This window comes from Clupea harengus, chromosome 10, assembly GCF_900700415.2.
Source record: "Clupea harengus chromosome 10, Ch_v2.0.2, whole genome shotgun sequence".
Lineage (NCBI taxonomy): Eukaryota > Metazoa > Chordata > Actinopteri > Clupeiformes > Clupeidae > Clupea > Clupea harengus.
Window position 1 is genome coordinate 27,255,607 of NC_045161.1, and position 12,956 is coordinate 27,268,562.

Sequence of the window (12,956 nt, forward strand, 5' to 3'; positions counted from 1 at the left end):
GGGAATCGTTACTCAGTATCGTAAACAATGTGCTCACACTCCACAACACCATGTCTGGTCTCATAGCAGTCACAACACACTGTGGAACCTGAAGTTGCCTTCTGACATCAACCAGCATCTCCAATCTCCAATCCCGCACTTTGCCCCATTTGCCAGTACTGTTTGTACGCGCCTAGTATCCTCTTTTCTGCCCCTCTCGCAGTAATAATAACAAATAAATAAATAATACGGCTGAATACTCTCCCCGGCATCGTCTTTAATTAATAATTCCCTCACACTTACTTATGTGTGGTGGATTGTGGACTGTAGCCAGAACTAAACTGCAGTTCCACCAGACTTTCTTTTTGTAGATGAACTAAACTGGAGTTCCACAACACTAACTGCAGCCTGACCTAAACTGCAGTTCCACCAGACTTTCTTTTTGTAGATGAACTAAACTGGAGTTCCACAACACTAACTGTAGCCTGAACTAAATCGTAGTTCCACCTCACCTGCTTACTGTGGCTAGAACTAAATGGGAGTGGAACTTCCCGTGTCACCAGGAGGGCACTTCACTGGGCGGTGGAGGTGTTTATTGCAGTGCGCTGGTGTGGAATGGCGTGACGCACGTCTGTGGACACTCTGGGCTTCACTGTCACACTCTGACAGCTGCTTAAGGTGCGCTCACAGCCCTGTCCACACACACACATACACACACACACACACAGTAACACTAACATACATGCTCACAGCCAGAGAAATGTGTATTTGTGTAAGCATATAAATGTGTGAATACTCATTTAATTTAACCTTACCAGTACTCTCTGCCATGCAGTGTTCACACACACACACACACACAACCTCCCCCTACCTATAAGAGAGACACAGAGTGTAGGTTTTTGTGGGTGGTCTGAATGAAGTCCCATCAGTGGGTGGATGGCCGTAGTGGCAGCACATGCTGTGGACCCAGCTCTGCTCTAGGAGCAACAGGGCCAGCAGGGGTGTGGGGTGAGGAAGGCTTCAACTCACTGACTCTTGGCTTTGTTTGATGAAGATTAATGCAATCCTATTTTCTGCCCAGGATTGCCTCTCCTAATGTGATTCCATTCTCACTGTCTCTCACTTTTTTCTTTCCGATTCTCTCTCCCTCTTTTTCTTTCTCTCCCTCTCTCTTTCTCTCGCTCCCTCTCTCCCTCTCCCTCTCCCTCTCCCTCTCTCCCTCTCTCTTTCTCTCTATCTATCTCTCTCTGTTCCTGGGAAACACTAAGCACCTTATCCATGTAAGGAGTGACAATGGGAGGGAGCCGTGGGCAGTGTTAGCGCGTTAGCGGTAATGCTCTAATTCACAGTAGATGAATTATCTGTGGATAAGCGGGACGCTCAGGGAGGCAGGCATGGCCAAGGCCAGACCCCTGCTCCAACCCACACACACACACACACACACATACACACATACGCACACACCCTTACACACACACACATGCACAGATGCACATAAACACACACACTTACACATACACACACACACACACACACACACACGCAAACACATGCACACACACACACACACACACACACACACACACACACACACACACACACACACGCAACCGTCTGTCCATCCGTCCCCCCACCCTTTTCCTCTCGCCTGCCCCCCACCCCTGGCCTTGCGTGTAGGTGTGTGGGTGGGGTTGTGGGGGCAACACTTGGCACGTCGAGTGGCCCCCTCCCCAGGGAGGAGTGGAGGATCTAATTGGCCGTGTGGATGAAGGAGGGGGAGGCGCGAGGGCAGTGCCATTTTTAGGACAAGATAATTACTGGAGTTTACCTGCCGTAATGGGGGTGGCAGAAACACCTGTCAGTTGCTTTGCTCCATTGTGCTGCACGAGTGTGTGTTTCTGTGAGTGTGTGTGTGTGTGTGTGTGTGTGGAGTAATGAAACTAGTAACAATGGTGTAGAAATGATGATGTTCTGGTAATGTATGCGGTCTGTACAGTACTACTGTCGACCACACTGTGAGTATTATGCCATACAGTTATAATGGGATAAGAGTTGAAATTTTGACCAGAGATTGAACTTTGTTGGCTTTGTTTAGTCATATCTATTGTGCACATGCCACCTGTTCAGCTTGCTTTGAAGATGAACAGAGAGAGAGAAAAAGTCACGGTCGTTGTCCACATCCCAAAATCCCCAATATGCAACATGTAGGTCTGAAAGCTACCAGTAGAGGGGGCTGCTGATGTCTGAATAGTCAAGAGAATTCCTGTCAATGCAAACTCATTTTAAAAGGTGATGTGAAGTTTAAGCTGTGATTGTTTCCTTAAATTAACTCTGAAGGATAATATCGTTTTAATCTTCATTCATTTGAAAGAGTCCCAGTACTGAGTGAGAGAGAGAGAAGGATAGAGAGAGGTAGAAAGCCATATGCACATATCTGCACGACATCCAAACGAACACTAATTCTCTGAGTCTGCGTATGAAAGAGATGTGTGGCGTTGTGCCCTGGTCCTTCCTTCAAAGAGCCGCGCGGGGAGAAGTGTGTGGACTCCCTCGGTCTAGTGCGTATTGATCCTTCTGGTGTCTGCACATCAATAGACAGAGAGAGCGGAAACAGGCACAACAGGTGGTGGAAGTACGTCCGCTGTGCTTTCGTGCTGTCATAGTGACCTCTGCTGCTCCAGAACAACGCTGCTGCCTCCGCTCTCCTGCATGCTCACACACCCTCACACGAACACACACACACACACACGCATGCACACACACCCTCACGCGAACACACACACACACGCACGCATGCACGCACGCACGCACGCATGCACGCACGCACGCACGCACACACGCACACACGCACGCACGCACGCACGCACGCACGCACACACATACAAAAACACACACATACAAAAACACACACACACACACGAACACACACACACACACACACATACAAAAACACACACACATACACACACACACACACGCACACACATACACACACACATATTCACATGCATACACGCACACACACAAATATGGGCTACGCATATGAATACACACACATACACAAAAATAAGCAGGAATATATACATACACATACACATAAACCTATACACACACAGGCAGAGATACACATACAGCCATACTCACTGACACAATACACTCCCTCCACAATAAACATTTGTCATGTGCAAGGCACTACACAAAGGTGTCACAATGAAGCAATTTCAATACTGAAAGGATACTTTGAGCGCATTATGTGAGACGATGGTGTCTGCCGGGAGAGAAGAGAAAGGGTAGCAGCCATGCGTAGCCATTCTGCCCACAGCCCTGGGTGCTGTGTTGCGAGTGTGTGTTTTGGTGGAGTGGAGTCGCGTCGCGTCGGCTTTATCGTGTTTGGAGGAGCAAGCCTTCTCGTCTGGGCAATTTATTCTCCTCTGTCGTTTTACTGCAGAACTCTTATGGATAAGGGCCTTGAGTAGTCCTCTGATCTAGACTTGACATGCGTCTAAGAGTTGTGAGCGTGTGTATGTGTATGTGTGTGTGTGTGACAGAGAGAGAGAGATTTAGGTTTCCCGTAACTAAAGCACTGAATGCCAATGAGGCCCCGTCAGCCCCTCTGGTTGTCCACTTATCGATCATGGGCCGTGGCCCGTGGGAATTAATTCATTGCCGCTGTATGGGAGAGAGGCAAAACTGTCTTAAATACAGCAGCAATGCTTCAAAGGAGGACCAAGAACATCAATCTCCCTCCCTCTCCCTCTTTCTCTCTCTCTCTCTCTCCATCTCTCTCTTTTCTATCATGCTGGCCTTCTCTCTTTCTCTCTCATGCACACACACACACACACACACACACACACACACACACACACACACACACACACACTCCTCTCTGCAGTGGGCAAAACATGATGTGGTATCTCAGGGAGCCGTAGATCAAGAGTGAGGAGGTGTTGATTAGTGTAGCACTGAGGAGCGTGCCGAGCTGGCAGCGGGTTAAAGGGTTGGGGGTCGGGGGGGGTCGGGGGGGTCGCTGTGGCACAGCCTCTGCCCACCCCCCCCCATACAGCCCCCACCTAAGTGCCTGGAGAGGAGACATGGAGCATCAAAAGAGAGAGAGAGAGAGAAAAGGAGAAGGGAGAAAAGAAAGAGAGAGACAGAGGATCGGGCAGAATCTCAAATGCTCTCCATGGCCACGTTCATCTCCATGGAGCACACAGAGAACAGCCCAGAGAGAGAGAGGACATAGAGACAGATGCTACAAAGCACCTGGCCTCCTTATGAAGATAATTAAGCAAAGGCTGAGTTTCACAGTGTACCTTAGAATAAATTAGATTGCTATAAAATAGCCAGATGTCAGGTACATTGTAAAGCCATTGTAAAGCCATACATATGTTTCATTCCTTCTTAATACCTTTCTTCAACTAATTTAAGGTATATGCACACAGAACACGGCATGGTTCACATGTGAGTATGTATGCTGCAGACGGCTAACAGAAAAGACTAATATTAATCCTAAATCCCTTATGAGCGCAATTCAACTTTCCATATGAAAGTTTCATAATCATGAAATGAATTCCAAATGTATGAAGTCATATTAATTCTTGTGTGATTATTTCTCATGAGAATCCGTATACAGTGGCATCTTCCATCCTGAGGCGCGACACAGTATAACACACGTAGCATATTTTAACTGTTGTGAATTTGCCTATAGGCATATATGTGTGCATTCTGCTTTGTGTAGCCTGTACAAGATCTCTTGTCCGAAAACATTCTCTAAAAATGTTCTCTGTGTTTTCTCTCCTTCTCTCCCTCTCTTTCTCTCTATCCCTCTCTCTCTCCCTCTTTCTTCATCTCCCTCTCTCTCTCTCTCTCCCTCTCTCTCACTCTCTGCAGCAGCAGCGCCGTCTGGATCTCTTGACCATCACCAACCCCAGTGAGTACTTGATTCGTTTCCCTTCATAGTTTTGCTTCAAGTGAGTGTCAGGGTTCTCACCCTCTTGAAAAACCTGGAAAAAATCACTGAATTTGAACACACAAAAAAAGTCTTTCAGTCCGAGTCACAATGGATTACAGAAATGTCTAGAACACTTGTTCCGGTCAAGTAATTCCATTGAAAAAGAGACATCCCATGTGTGCTGATATTTGGTATAACAGCACAGTTGTAGTACTTGCATCACTCTGCTTTACAGAGCCAAGTCAGTTCATGTTTTGCTTGACAGCAGGAAATGCTTTTTGGAACCCTAAGCCAAAAGACATCAAATCTTGGTGAAGGCCAGATTTGCAATTTTACCACTAACAAAATTATGGAAGTCTCACATTGTGGTTAAGTCTACAAGAACAACCAATATTCAGTATCACTCACGGTTGGGTAGCCATCAACAAGCACATTTTTCACTGAGAAACAAGCAACATCTGGCTCCCTGTCAATACATTCATTTCCGAATTCACACTGAAAGAGTTGAAAGGTCGTTTTAATTTACATGGCATCTGAGTAATATTACACATCACTGTTTTGGTCCCCAGCCCGTTCTCATACTGTGTAATTGAGTAAGTGGGGAAAAATGAATCTCAAAGTTAATTTCACATTACGCCGCATGCCCGTGTGATTGCGACTTACCCATCCTGCGGCGTGCTGGCGCGGGAACTCCCACTTGGGTCCTGGCTGCAGAGACACGTTTTTTGCTGGGGAGGGACCTGTGTGTGTGTGTGTGTGTGTGTGTGTGTGTGTGTGTGTTGAGGGGAGGTGGGGGTGCAGTGGCCTGTGGAAGCATCTGGGGGAAGGCAGGCACGAACTCCAGAGATAGTGAGAGTGGGGCGGGGGGCAACAGATGGGTGCGCAAGAGAGGATACAGAGCCCATATGTCAAAAAAATATCTGGATGGTCTAATATGGTTTGATTAAAATAATGTTTATGTGAGGCACGTGAAGTGGGCTCATTTTCTTGCCGTTGCGTGGCATCTGTTTCCCCCCCATGTGAGCCCTGTGCAAGACAATCACCGACCTTCACAACTTCTCACAGAAGGCAAAGGAGGCACGGAAAGGAGAGTGCCAGACCGCAGCAGTCTGCTCCTTTCAGACGATCGAGGCAGGGATGGAACTACTAGTAGAATGCTTAACCCCTACTGTATTAAGAAGAAAGGAAACTCCTTTCACACCAAGCTGGTTCTGTGTGGAGAGTGTTTGGCCCTAAGTGTGTGTGTGTGTGTGTGTCTTGGGTGTGTGTGTGTGTGTGTACATACGCGTGCATGTGTGTGTATGTCAGGGGTGACACTAATAACATCAAGCGGGGTGTGAACAGAGTCATGGAGTGAGGTAGAGAGTGCAGGGTATGCTTTTTGAGGACTCCCTGCCAACGGCGGCCACCGATCAGCCACGTCAGGTGGGGGGGGCTGTGGGGTGGGGAGGGGGGCAGTGTCCAGGGGCTCTCATTAGCCGTCTCTCTGAAGATCCAGCAGCCCCAGACCCCCCCTCCCCCCCACCCCCCACTTTAATTGGACACTTGAGTGGAGCGATGCGCATCTGCCTCCATTGAAGCCTGACATTTTCAGAGCACTGACCTTTCCCAGGCCTGGCACAGCTAAATAATGATTAGTTCTAGCCATTGTTCCACCACAATGCCACGCCGCGCCACACTCACTGTGCTGGGAACCAGAGGGAAGAAACGCAAGGGAGGAGGAGGAAGAAGAAGAAGAACGAGAAGAAAAATAAGTTTTGTTTTGTTTTTTTATACCTTTTTTTTATCTATTGGACTATTCTGTTGGAATCTATTGGAGATGGGCTTTTAAGAGCCTTCACATCAACACACCTTTTTCTCCGTGGAAGATTCTGGAAAGAGCATGATGAGGAAGGAGGGGGTGTGATAAAAAAAAAAAAAAACTGACTGCAGACATCAAAGGTTATTGTCAATCTATTGATCTGAACGTCCCATTCATATGGGTTGCCACCTTGCGGTGTGGTGTTGATCTGGCTTCACTTTGGCGGGGCTGTGTGCTGTGTGCTGTGTGTAGTGGCCGGGCTCTGCTCCTCGGAGTGAAAAAAGGTCAATTACATTCATGAGACTCGGATAGATGTGTGCAGCCCTCAGCTCCGCACAGAGATAATAGGCAACCTTCAGATCTCCTCTAATGGTGTGGCCATTCCTCTTACAGTAGTCTCTCCAGGGCTCCACCCGCCTCACTCCGACTCATATGCTCTCCCCCTCCGTCTCTGCTGCTCTCTGCCTCCTTCTCTCTCTTTTTGCCTCTTTCTTTCTCTCTCTCTCTATCTGTCTCTCTCATTCTTTTTCTCCCTCCCTCCTTCTCTCTATCTGTCTCTCTCAGTCTCTCTCTCCCTCCCTCCCTCTCTCTCTCTCTCTCTCTCCCTCTCTCTCTCCCTCTCTCCTCCTGTGCTACAAAGCCGGCACTAAACTGCCCAATACCTTTCAGTTCCTCTCCATTTCTTTCAATCTTACAATTATCACGCTTGACACATTGGAAAACAAAGAAGCACTCACACAAAAAGCAAGGCCTAATGACTTGAGTGCTGTTGTTTTTTTGACATGGAAAATGTCAACGTTTGCTCTACAGCCACTGATAACACACTGATATTTTAATATTAATTGTTGTTTTTTATGCATACTAACGTAAATGTGTCATTATTAATGGGCTGTTTACGAGCACTTGTTTTTTGTTGTTGTTGTCAATTTCTGGTTTTCTGTTGTTTTATGGTAATGCAAATGTTATTTTTCCCCCCCAGTCTTTACAGTATGTGTGTTTTAGTTTGTCGTGTGAAAACAGTCTAATGAATCCAGGGAAGCGTTGGAGGGAGAGTCATTTTTCATAAAAGCCTGTTTCAGTCCAGACCTTTAGAACATTTCCAGGTTCTGCATGGGGCTTTTGTGCTTCCATGAAGGCATGCAAAGGGCTGGCTTTTGTGGGGGGTTTTATCAGCCTCTGTCCACTCTCTCTCTCTATCTCTCTCTCTCTCTCTCTCTCTGTCACTGTGAGCCTGGTGAAATGCCTGGCGTGGGGCCAGCTCCTGCTGCTGCTGCGCCTGCCCCTGGACAGCGTCCCGCTGGTTAGAGGGACATGCGGGGCCCCTGGCCCTGACGGCAGGCCCCTGGGCACCAGGGGGGACAGGACAGCTGCACGTGGTCATGGCCAATACCTGTGCCAGGGAGATGTGTCTTAAATGGAGCAGGACTTGGCTCCATACACACCGTGTGGGGGGAAAGGGGTGGGATGGGTGAGTGTATGTGTGTGTGTGTGTGTGTGTGGGGGAGGGTGGGGGGAGGGGGGGGGTGGTGGTTGGTTGGCGGGCATTATTTATAAAACACTATCAGGGCTTTGGATAAACGAGCAGCTGTGAAAACAACACTTCCTATTATTGCTCTAATTATATCCTTTCTCTGTGAATTTGCATATTTGATCTCCCCGCCCGAACTTCATTATTGGTGACTTTGTTATCATCTGATGGAAGAAAGGAAGAGGGGGAAAAGATGAAAAAGAAAGGGAAGGGGAGGGGATGTTTGGCTAACTGCTATTGGCAGTTTTTACTCTTTCTCTGTCTCTCTCTCACACACACACACTCACTCACTCACTCACTCACTCACTCACTCACTCACTCTTTCTCTAACCGTCTATTCCTTTCTCTCTCTCTCTCTCTCTCTCTCTCTCACACTCACACACACTCACTCACTCTTTCTCTCACCGTCTATTCCTTTCTCTCTCTCTCTCTCTTATTTTCTCTGTTTTTTCCGTTACTATTTATTTTTTCGAAAGGACACCCAAAAGCGTAGCTAAATGAGTGAGAGCAGGCTAATGAATAGAGTATAAGTGTGGTAATTCACAAGGCAAAGATAGGGGAGGACGAGGGGGAGGGCTGCCAGGAGAAAAATAATATTTAGAGAATATGCTTCATTAAAGCTTTATTTAAAAACATGTCTCGAATGCACCTACCCTGGAGCTCTTCAACAACTAATGCCTGGAGTAAATATTCCCCAGCCTTTTAAATATCACAATTTCACAGCCTCTTCACCAAGCCAGGCATGGGTTTCATGTTTGTGCGTGTGAGGGAAATAACGTGCGAAAGGACTCTAAATGGAAAGGGAAGGCATTGTGCCTGCATTGCCATTAACTTGTCTGTCTTTTTCCAGGAAAGAATGGTAGGGGGGAAAAGGATATGCTAGGAAATGTAAACAACATTTTAACAGCCTCTTTTCTTTCGACAGCCACGACAGCTGTGACAATTTCTTTGTCACCCAGAGCTGTGGCTGCTGTTGCTGAGCGCAGCGGATCCATAAAAATGTAATTTTCCCTCTAGAGTGCTTTGTGCTCTTTCCTGCCAGCGAGGATGTATTAGACGGCGGGGCTGAGGCTCCCTTTTGTAGGCTAGTGGATGGAGGCTAAAGCACGGCTGAAGATGCGTAAGAAGGTGGCGTGCTGGAGGGAGCTGCTGTTGTCTATACTCTATGCTATGCTCTCTCTCTCTCTCTCTCATTCTCTCTCTCTCTCTCTCTCTCTCTCTCTCTCTCTCTCTCTGTGGAGAGCCTGCACCTGCAAATGTGCCGTTGCTCCTTCTCAACCTCTTAGCAACTGCTTTGTTAATATGGTGTTGATATGGTTACCTGGTGAACAGGAGAAGCTTGTTTGCAAGGTCACCTCATTAGCCTTTCCCAGCCTCTCTCGCTATCTGTCTGTCTCTCGCTCTCTCTCTCTCTTCTGACTCGTGTTGGCTCAACAACGAAGAGAGAGAGACAGGGCTGCCATGCTGCGCGCTTACAGTAGTACCTGGTTTTATCAGATCGCCACGGTGATGTTGTTCATTCTCCCAGCGGCGTCTGGGCCGTTGTTCCATCCGATGACAAGGCCGTTGTTTACCGTGGCATATTAGCGCAGGAAATGAGGCGCTGGTTCACAGGCTTCCTGTCGCAGTCAATAAGGATTTAAAGCTTAGTCGTGTCTTTGCAGGCTTTGTTGTCGCGCTGACAGAAATCGGTTGTGAAACTGCCCCAGTACTGCTGGATTGGTGCAGAGTTGTTGTCTGATCTGCATTGAGACAGGATGACACGCTAGACAGGGGGAGACTGAGAGGAAAAACATTAATGCCCTGCATGGTGATCAGTGGCTGGCTTTTTTTTGAAGGGTGTGTGTCGGTCACACTTCAGTCAATGCAAACTTCCACACTCTTTTCTGTATTCTAATATTCCCTGTATTTTCCGCTAGGAGTTTCTCCCTCCTAAGAAAGACATGCTCTCTTAAATGTCTGTGAGAATGAAGAAAGAAGTAGGCCTAAGTGTCAGTCTCTCTGGCATTGTATTTCACCTCTGGTATGTCATTTTCCAAATGGCCTTCCTCAATTCAGTTGTACTTACAGTAATGGTATCGTGATGCATAGGTGTTCATCTGGGGTAGATCAGTACCCTTGAATCCTGCTGCTGCTGCTGCTGCTGCTGCTGTATTCAGCCCAGTGACTGCTGAATGGTTAATGGGCATCTGCCCAGACCTGCGCTCCCTTCCACTCTGCAGGCCTGACAGGTGGGAACGCGCTCTGGCCCCTATTATCTCTCAAACATCACACACCTGCCACCGTCGCCGGGACCCCGGTCCAATTCCCCCGGCGAGCCACTGCCTTTCCACACCACCTCCTGCCGGCTGTGGCACTCTCTCCACACAATTTAGCCCATTTCAGGGCGACCTTCCACCTCCCCCTGCTGCACACACGGGTAAATATGTGGTTGGCTCACACTCTGCCACTGGAATAGAAGTCATCTCAAGGTCAACGCATGTAGATAATATGCAGAAAGCCCTGGATGCATTGTTCTGCATTCAGAATTGTTTTGATCTGACAGTTAACCTTCCAACCACTCATCAGAATGTTCCAAGTCCACTGCGTGCCTCATTGAGTCTCATTGAGTTAAAATGAAGTGTTCACTGCCCTGGGAAAGCCAAAGCTACTATTTCATAGGAGAAGCATAGGAGCATAGGAGAGGCTTCTTTATCTTTATAAAGCATCATCCCCCACGTGCCAGCGCAGCTCAGAAATCATATTTAGACAGGCCACCATATGGAATCCTGACCTGCGGAGATCAATACACAATACCCTGGAGGTAACGTGGCCCTAATGAGGCGAATTGAGGAGCCTTGAAGTATGATCACTATTTCTCCAGCAGTCATTTGTTCTTTTAAGAAAAGATCAATGTCCCCCTGCTGGATGACTGAAGGCACCCAGTGGGACCGTGTGGGGGCAGAGCGGGTTGGAGGGAGGGATGTGGGTCGCCGATGGTGTTGGGTGCTAATGATGCTACCGCTATAAAGATTTCATGAAGGGGTTACACAATATAGTTTGCTCCTGCTTTGGGCTGTCAGTCCACTGAAGCCTGTCAGAGGGCAGCCCGCATTAAGAATTAATGTCCCTCCACTTGTTTTGGGCCCCCCTCTCTTCATTTCACGGCAGATCACTCCTTTTTATCGCTGGCTGAAGTCTTCACAGCTAATTAGTAATTTATGAAGGACTAATTAAGAGACAAAATTAAGTAACACAATCAAAGACCGAAATTAAAAATTCTTGCCATAATGAGTGAATTATCTCGACTCAATCTAACTTGTCTCGGCCTCCCAAATAGTCTTGTAAATCACCAATGTTAACTCACCTCGTTATCTTATATGCGTCCTCCATCTTAAACATATTTCTTATACTTGTGCTAACTATCCTTGCATCCCCTCTGTGCTGGCGTCGATCGGCGCCTGGCACTGCCAGCCGGCCTCAGTCTGCCAGCCGTCTGTCCTCTGCCTGAGCCAGCGCCGTCCCACACCTGTGCGAACGTCTGTCCATCTCTCAGATTGGCACAGGTGGCCTGTTTTGATTGGCTGCATACTAATGCTTCTGAATTTCCCCAGCATTGCTAGTGCCTCGCTTTCACTGATTTTCCCCTATGAACGCTGCCCGGAGCGGTCCAGAGGCCACCTTCCCCCTCTGACAGTCCGCTCACAGACCAATGATGGCCACTGAAGGCAGTCTGATCTAGTCCATCATTACTGTTAATATCTGGTGTCTTTTGAATCTGATGCCAGGTAATGTATTGCCAATGAAGATGAATGAGGGAAGCTGTGAGCTGCTAATTGCTGGGACATGCTGTCTGACTGAGTCTGAGGGAGAGAAGGAGGGAGGGAGGGAGAGAGGGAGAGAGAGATGGAGAGAGATAGAGAGTGGCTGTCATGCCAGGCTTGACTAAAAGCCTCTAATTCTGCATCATATAATGCTGAATGTTTTTTATTCTAAAAGACAAAAATGTTTGCAAATGGTGAAATTCCAATTGTTAAATAAATCAGTGTACTTATACAGTTATGGAAACAATGAAAAAAAAACATTCCTTCTTTCATATATTTTAACATAGGCACTGATTACAGCTATGAAATCGGAACTATAGTTAGTACACTATCCCTACAGAATTAGAGAGTGCCAGTAGTACTGTTATTCCCATTCCGTAGAATTAGGGAACATAGAGTTTGTCACTGGAGAGGGTCAAAAGAACAGTTGCCTCCCCCGCTGTGGTGAATCCTAGTGTGGCACTCAGTCGACACGGGGGCAATAGGCCACTGCTCGGTGCGGGCACCTCCGGTCGCTAGTGCACCCTCTGGGGCGTGCTTCATATGGCCTGACTGCCCCTTGTCACTGTGCCTCCATGACACGACTTTTTTGACATCGTAAATTGATTCAAAGTTACTGACCTTGATCATTTAATTGGGCACGAAGTGCCTATATAAAGCCAACCTGCTCCGACCGGGAATCCAGTTCAACTGCTTTGAATGAATCCTTGCTAAACACTGCACCACCAATACACATGAACAATAGGGGGCTCGGACTATCAATGAACTACTGACACGGATCCGTAGCAATAGTGCTATCTTATCGCCACGGAGTTACGTACCAATAGTCACTTTGTTTTAGATAGATTTGGTATTACACCAATCTGTGATTTCCAAATGATTCATTTCTGGCAT

At 47.5% G+C, this 12,956-nt stretch overlaps 1 protein-coding gene across 2 annotated transcripts in view; it reads left to right on the forward strand.

Moving 5' to 3' along the window:
* Positions 1 to 12,956, forward strand: part of agbl4 (AGBL carboxypeptidase 4) — a 314,407-nt gene that overhangs the window by 223,833 nt on the left and 77,618 nt on the right. For both annotated transcript variants that reach the window (XM_031574637.1, XM_031574638.1), the window contains exon 6: positions 4,870 to 4,909. In XM_031574637.1, the coding sequence (XP_031430497.1) occupies positions 4,870 to 4,909 (40 nt within the window). The remainder of the gene's footprint in view (positions 1 to 4,869; positions 4,910 to 12,956) is intronic.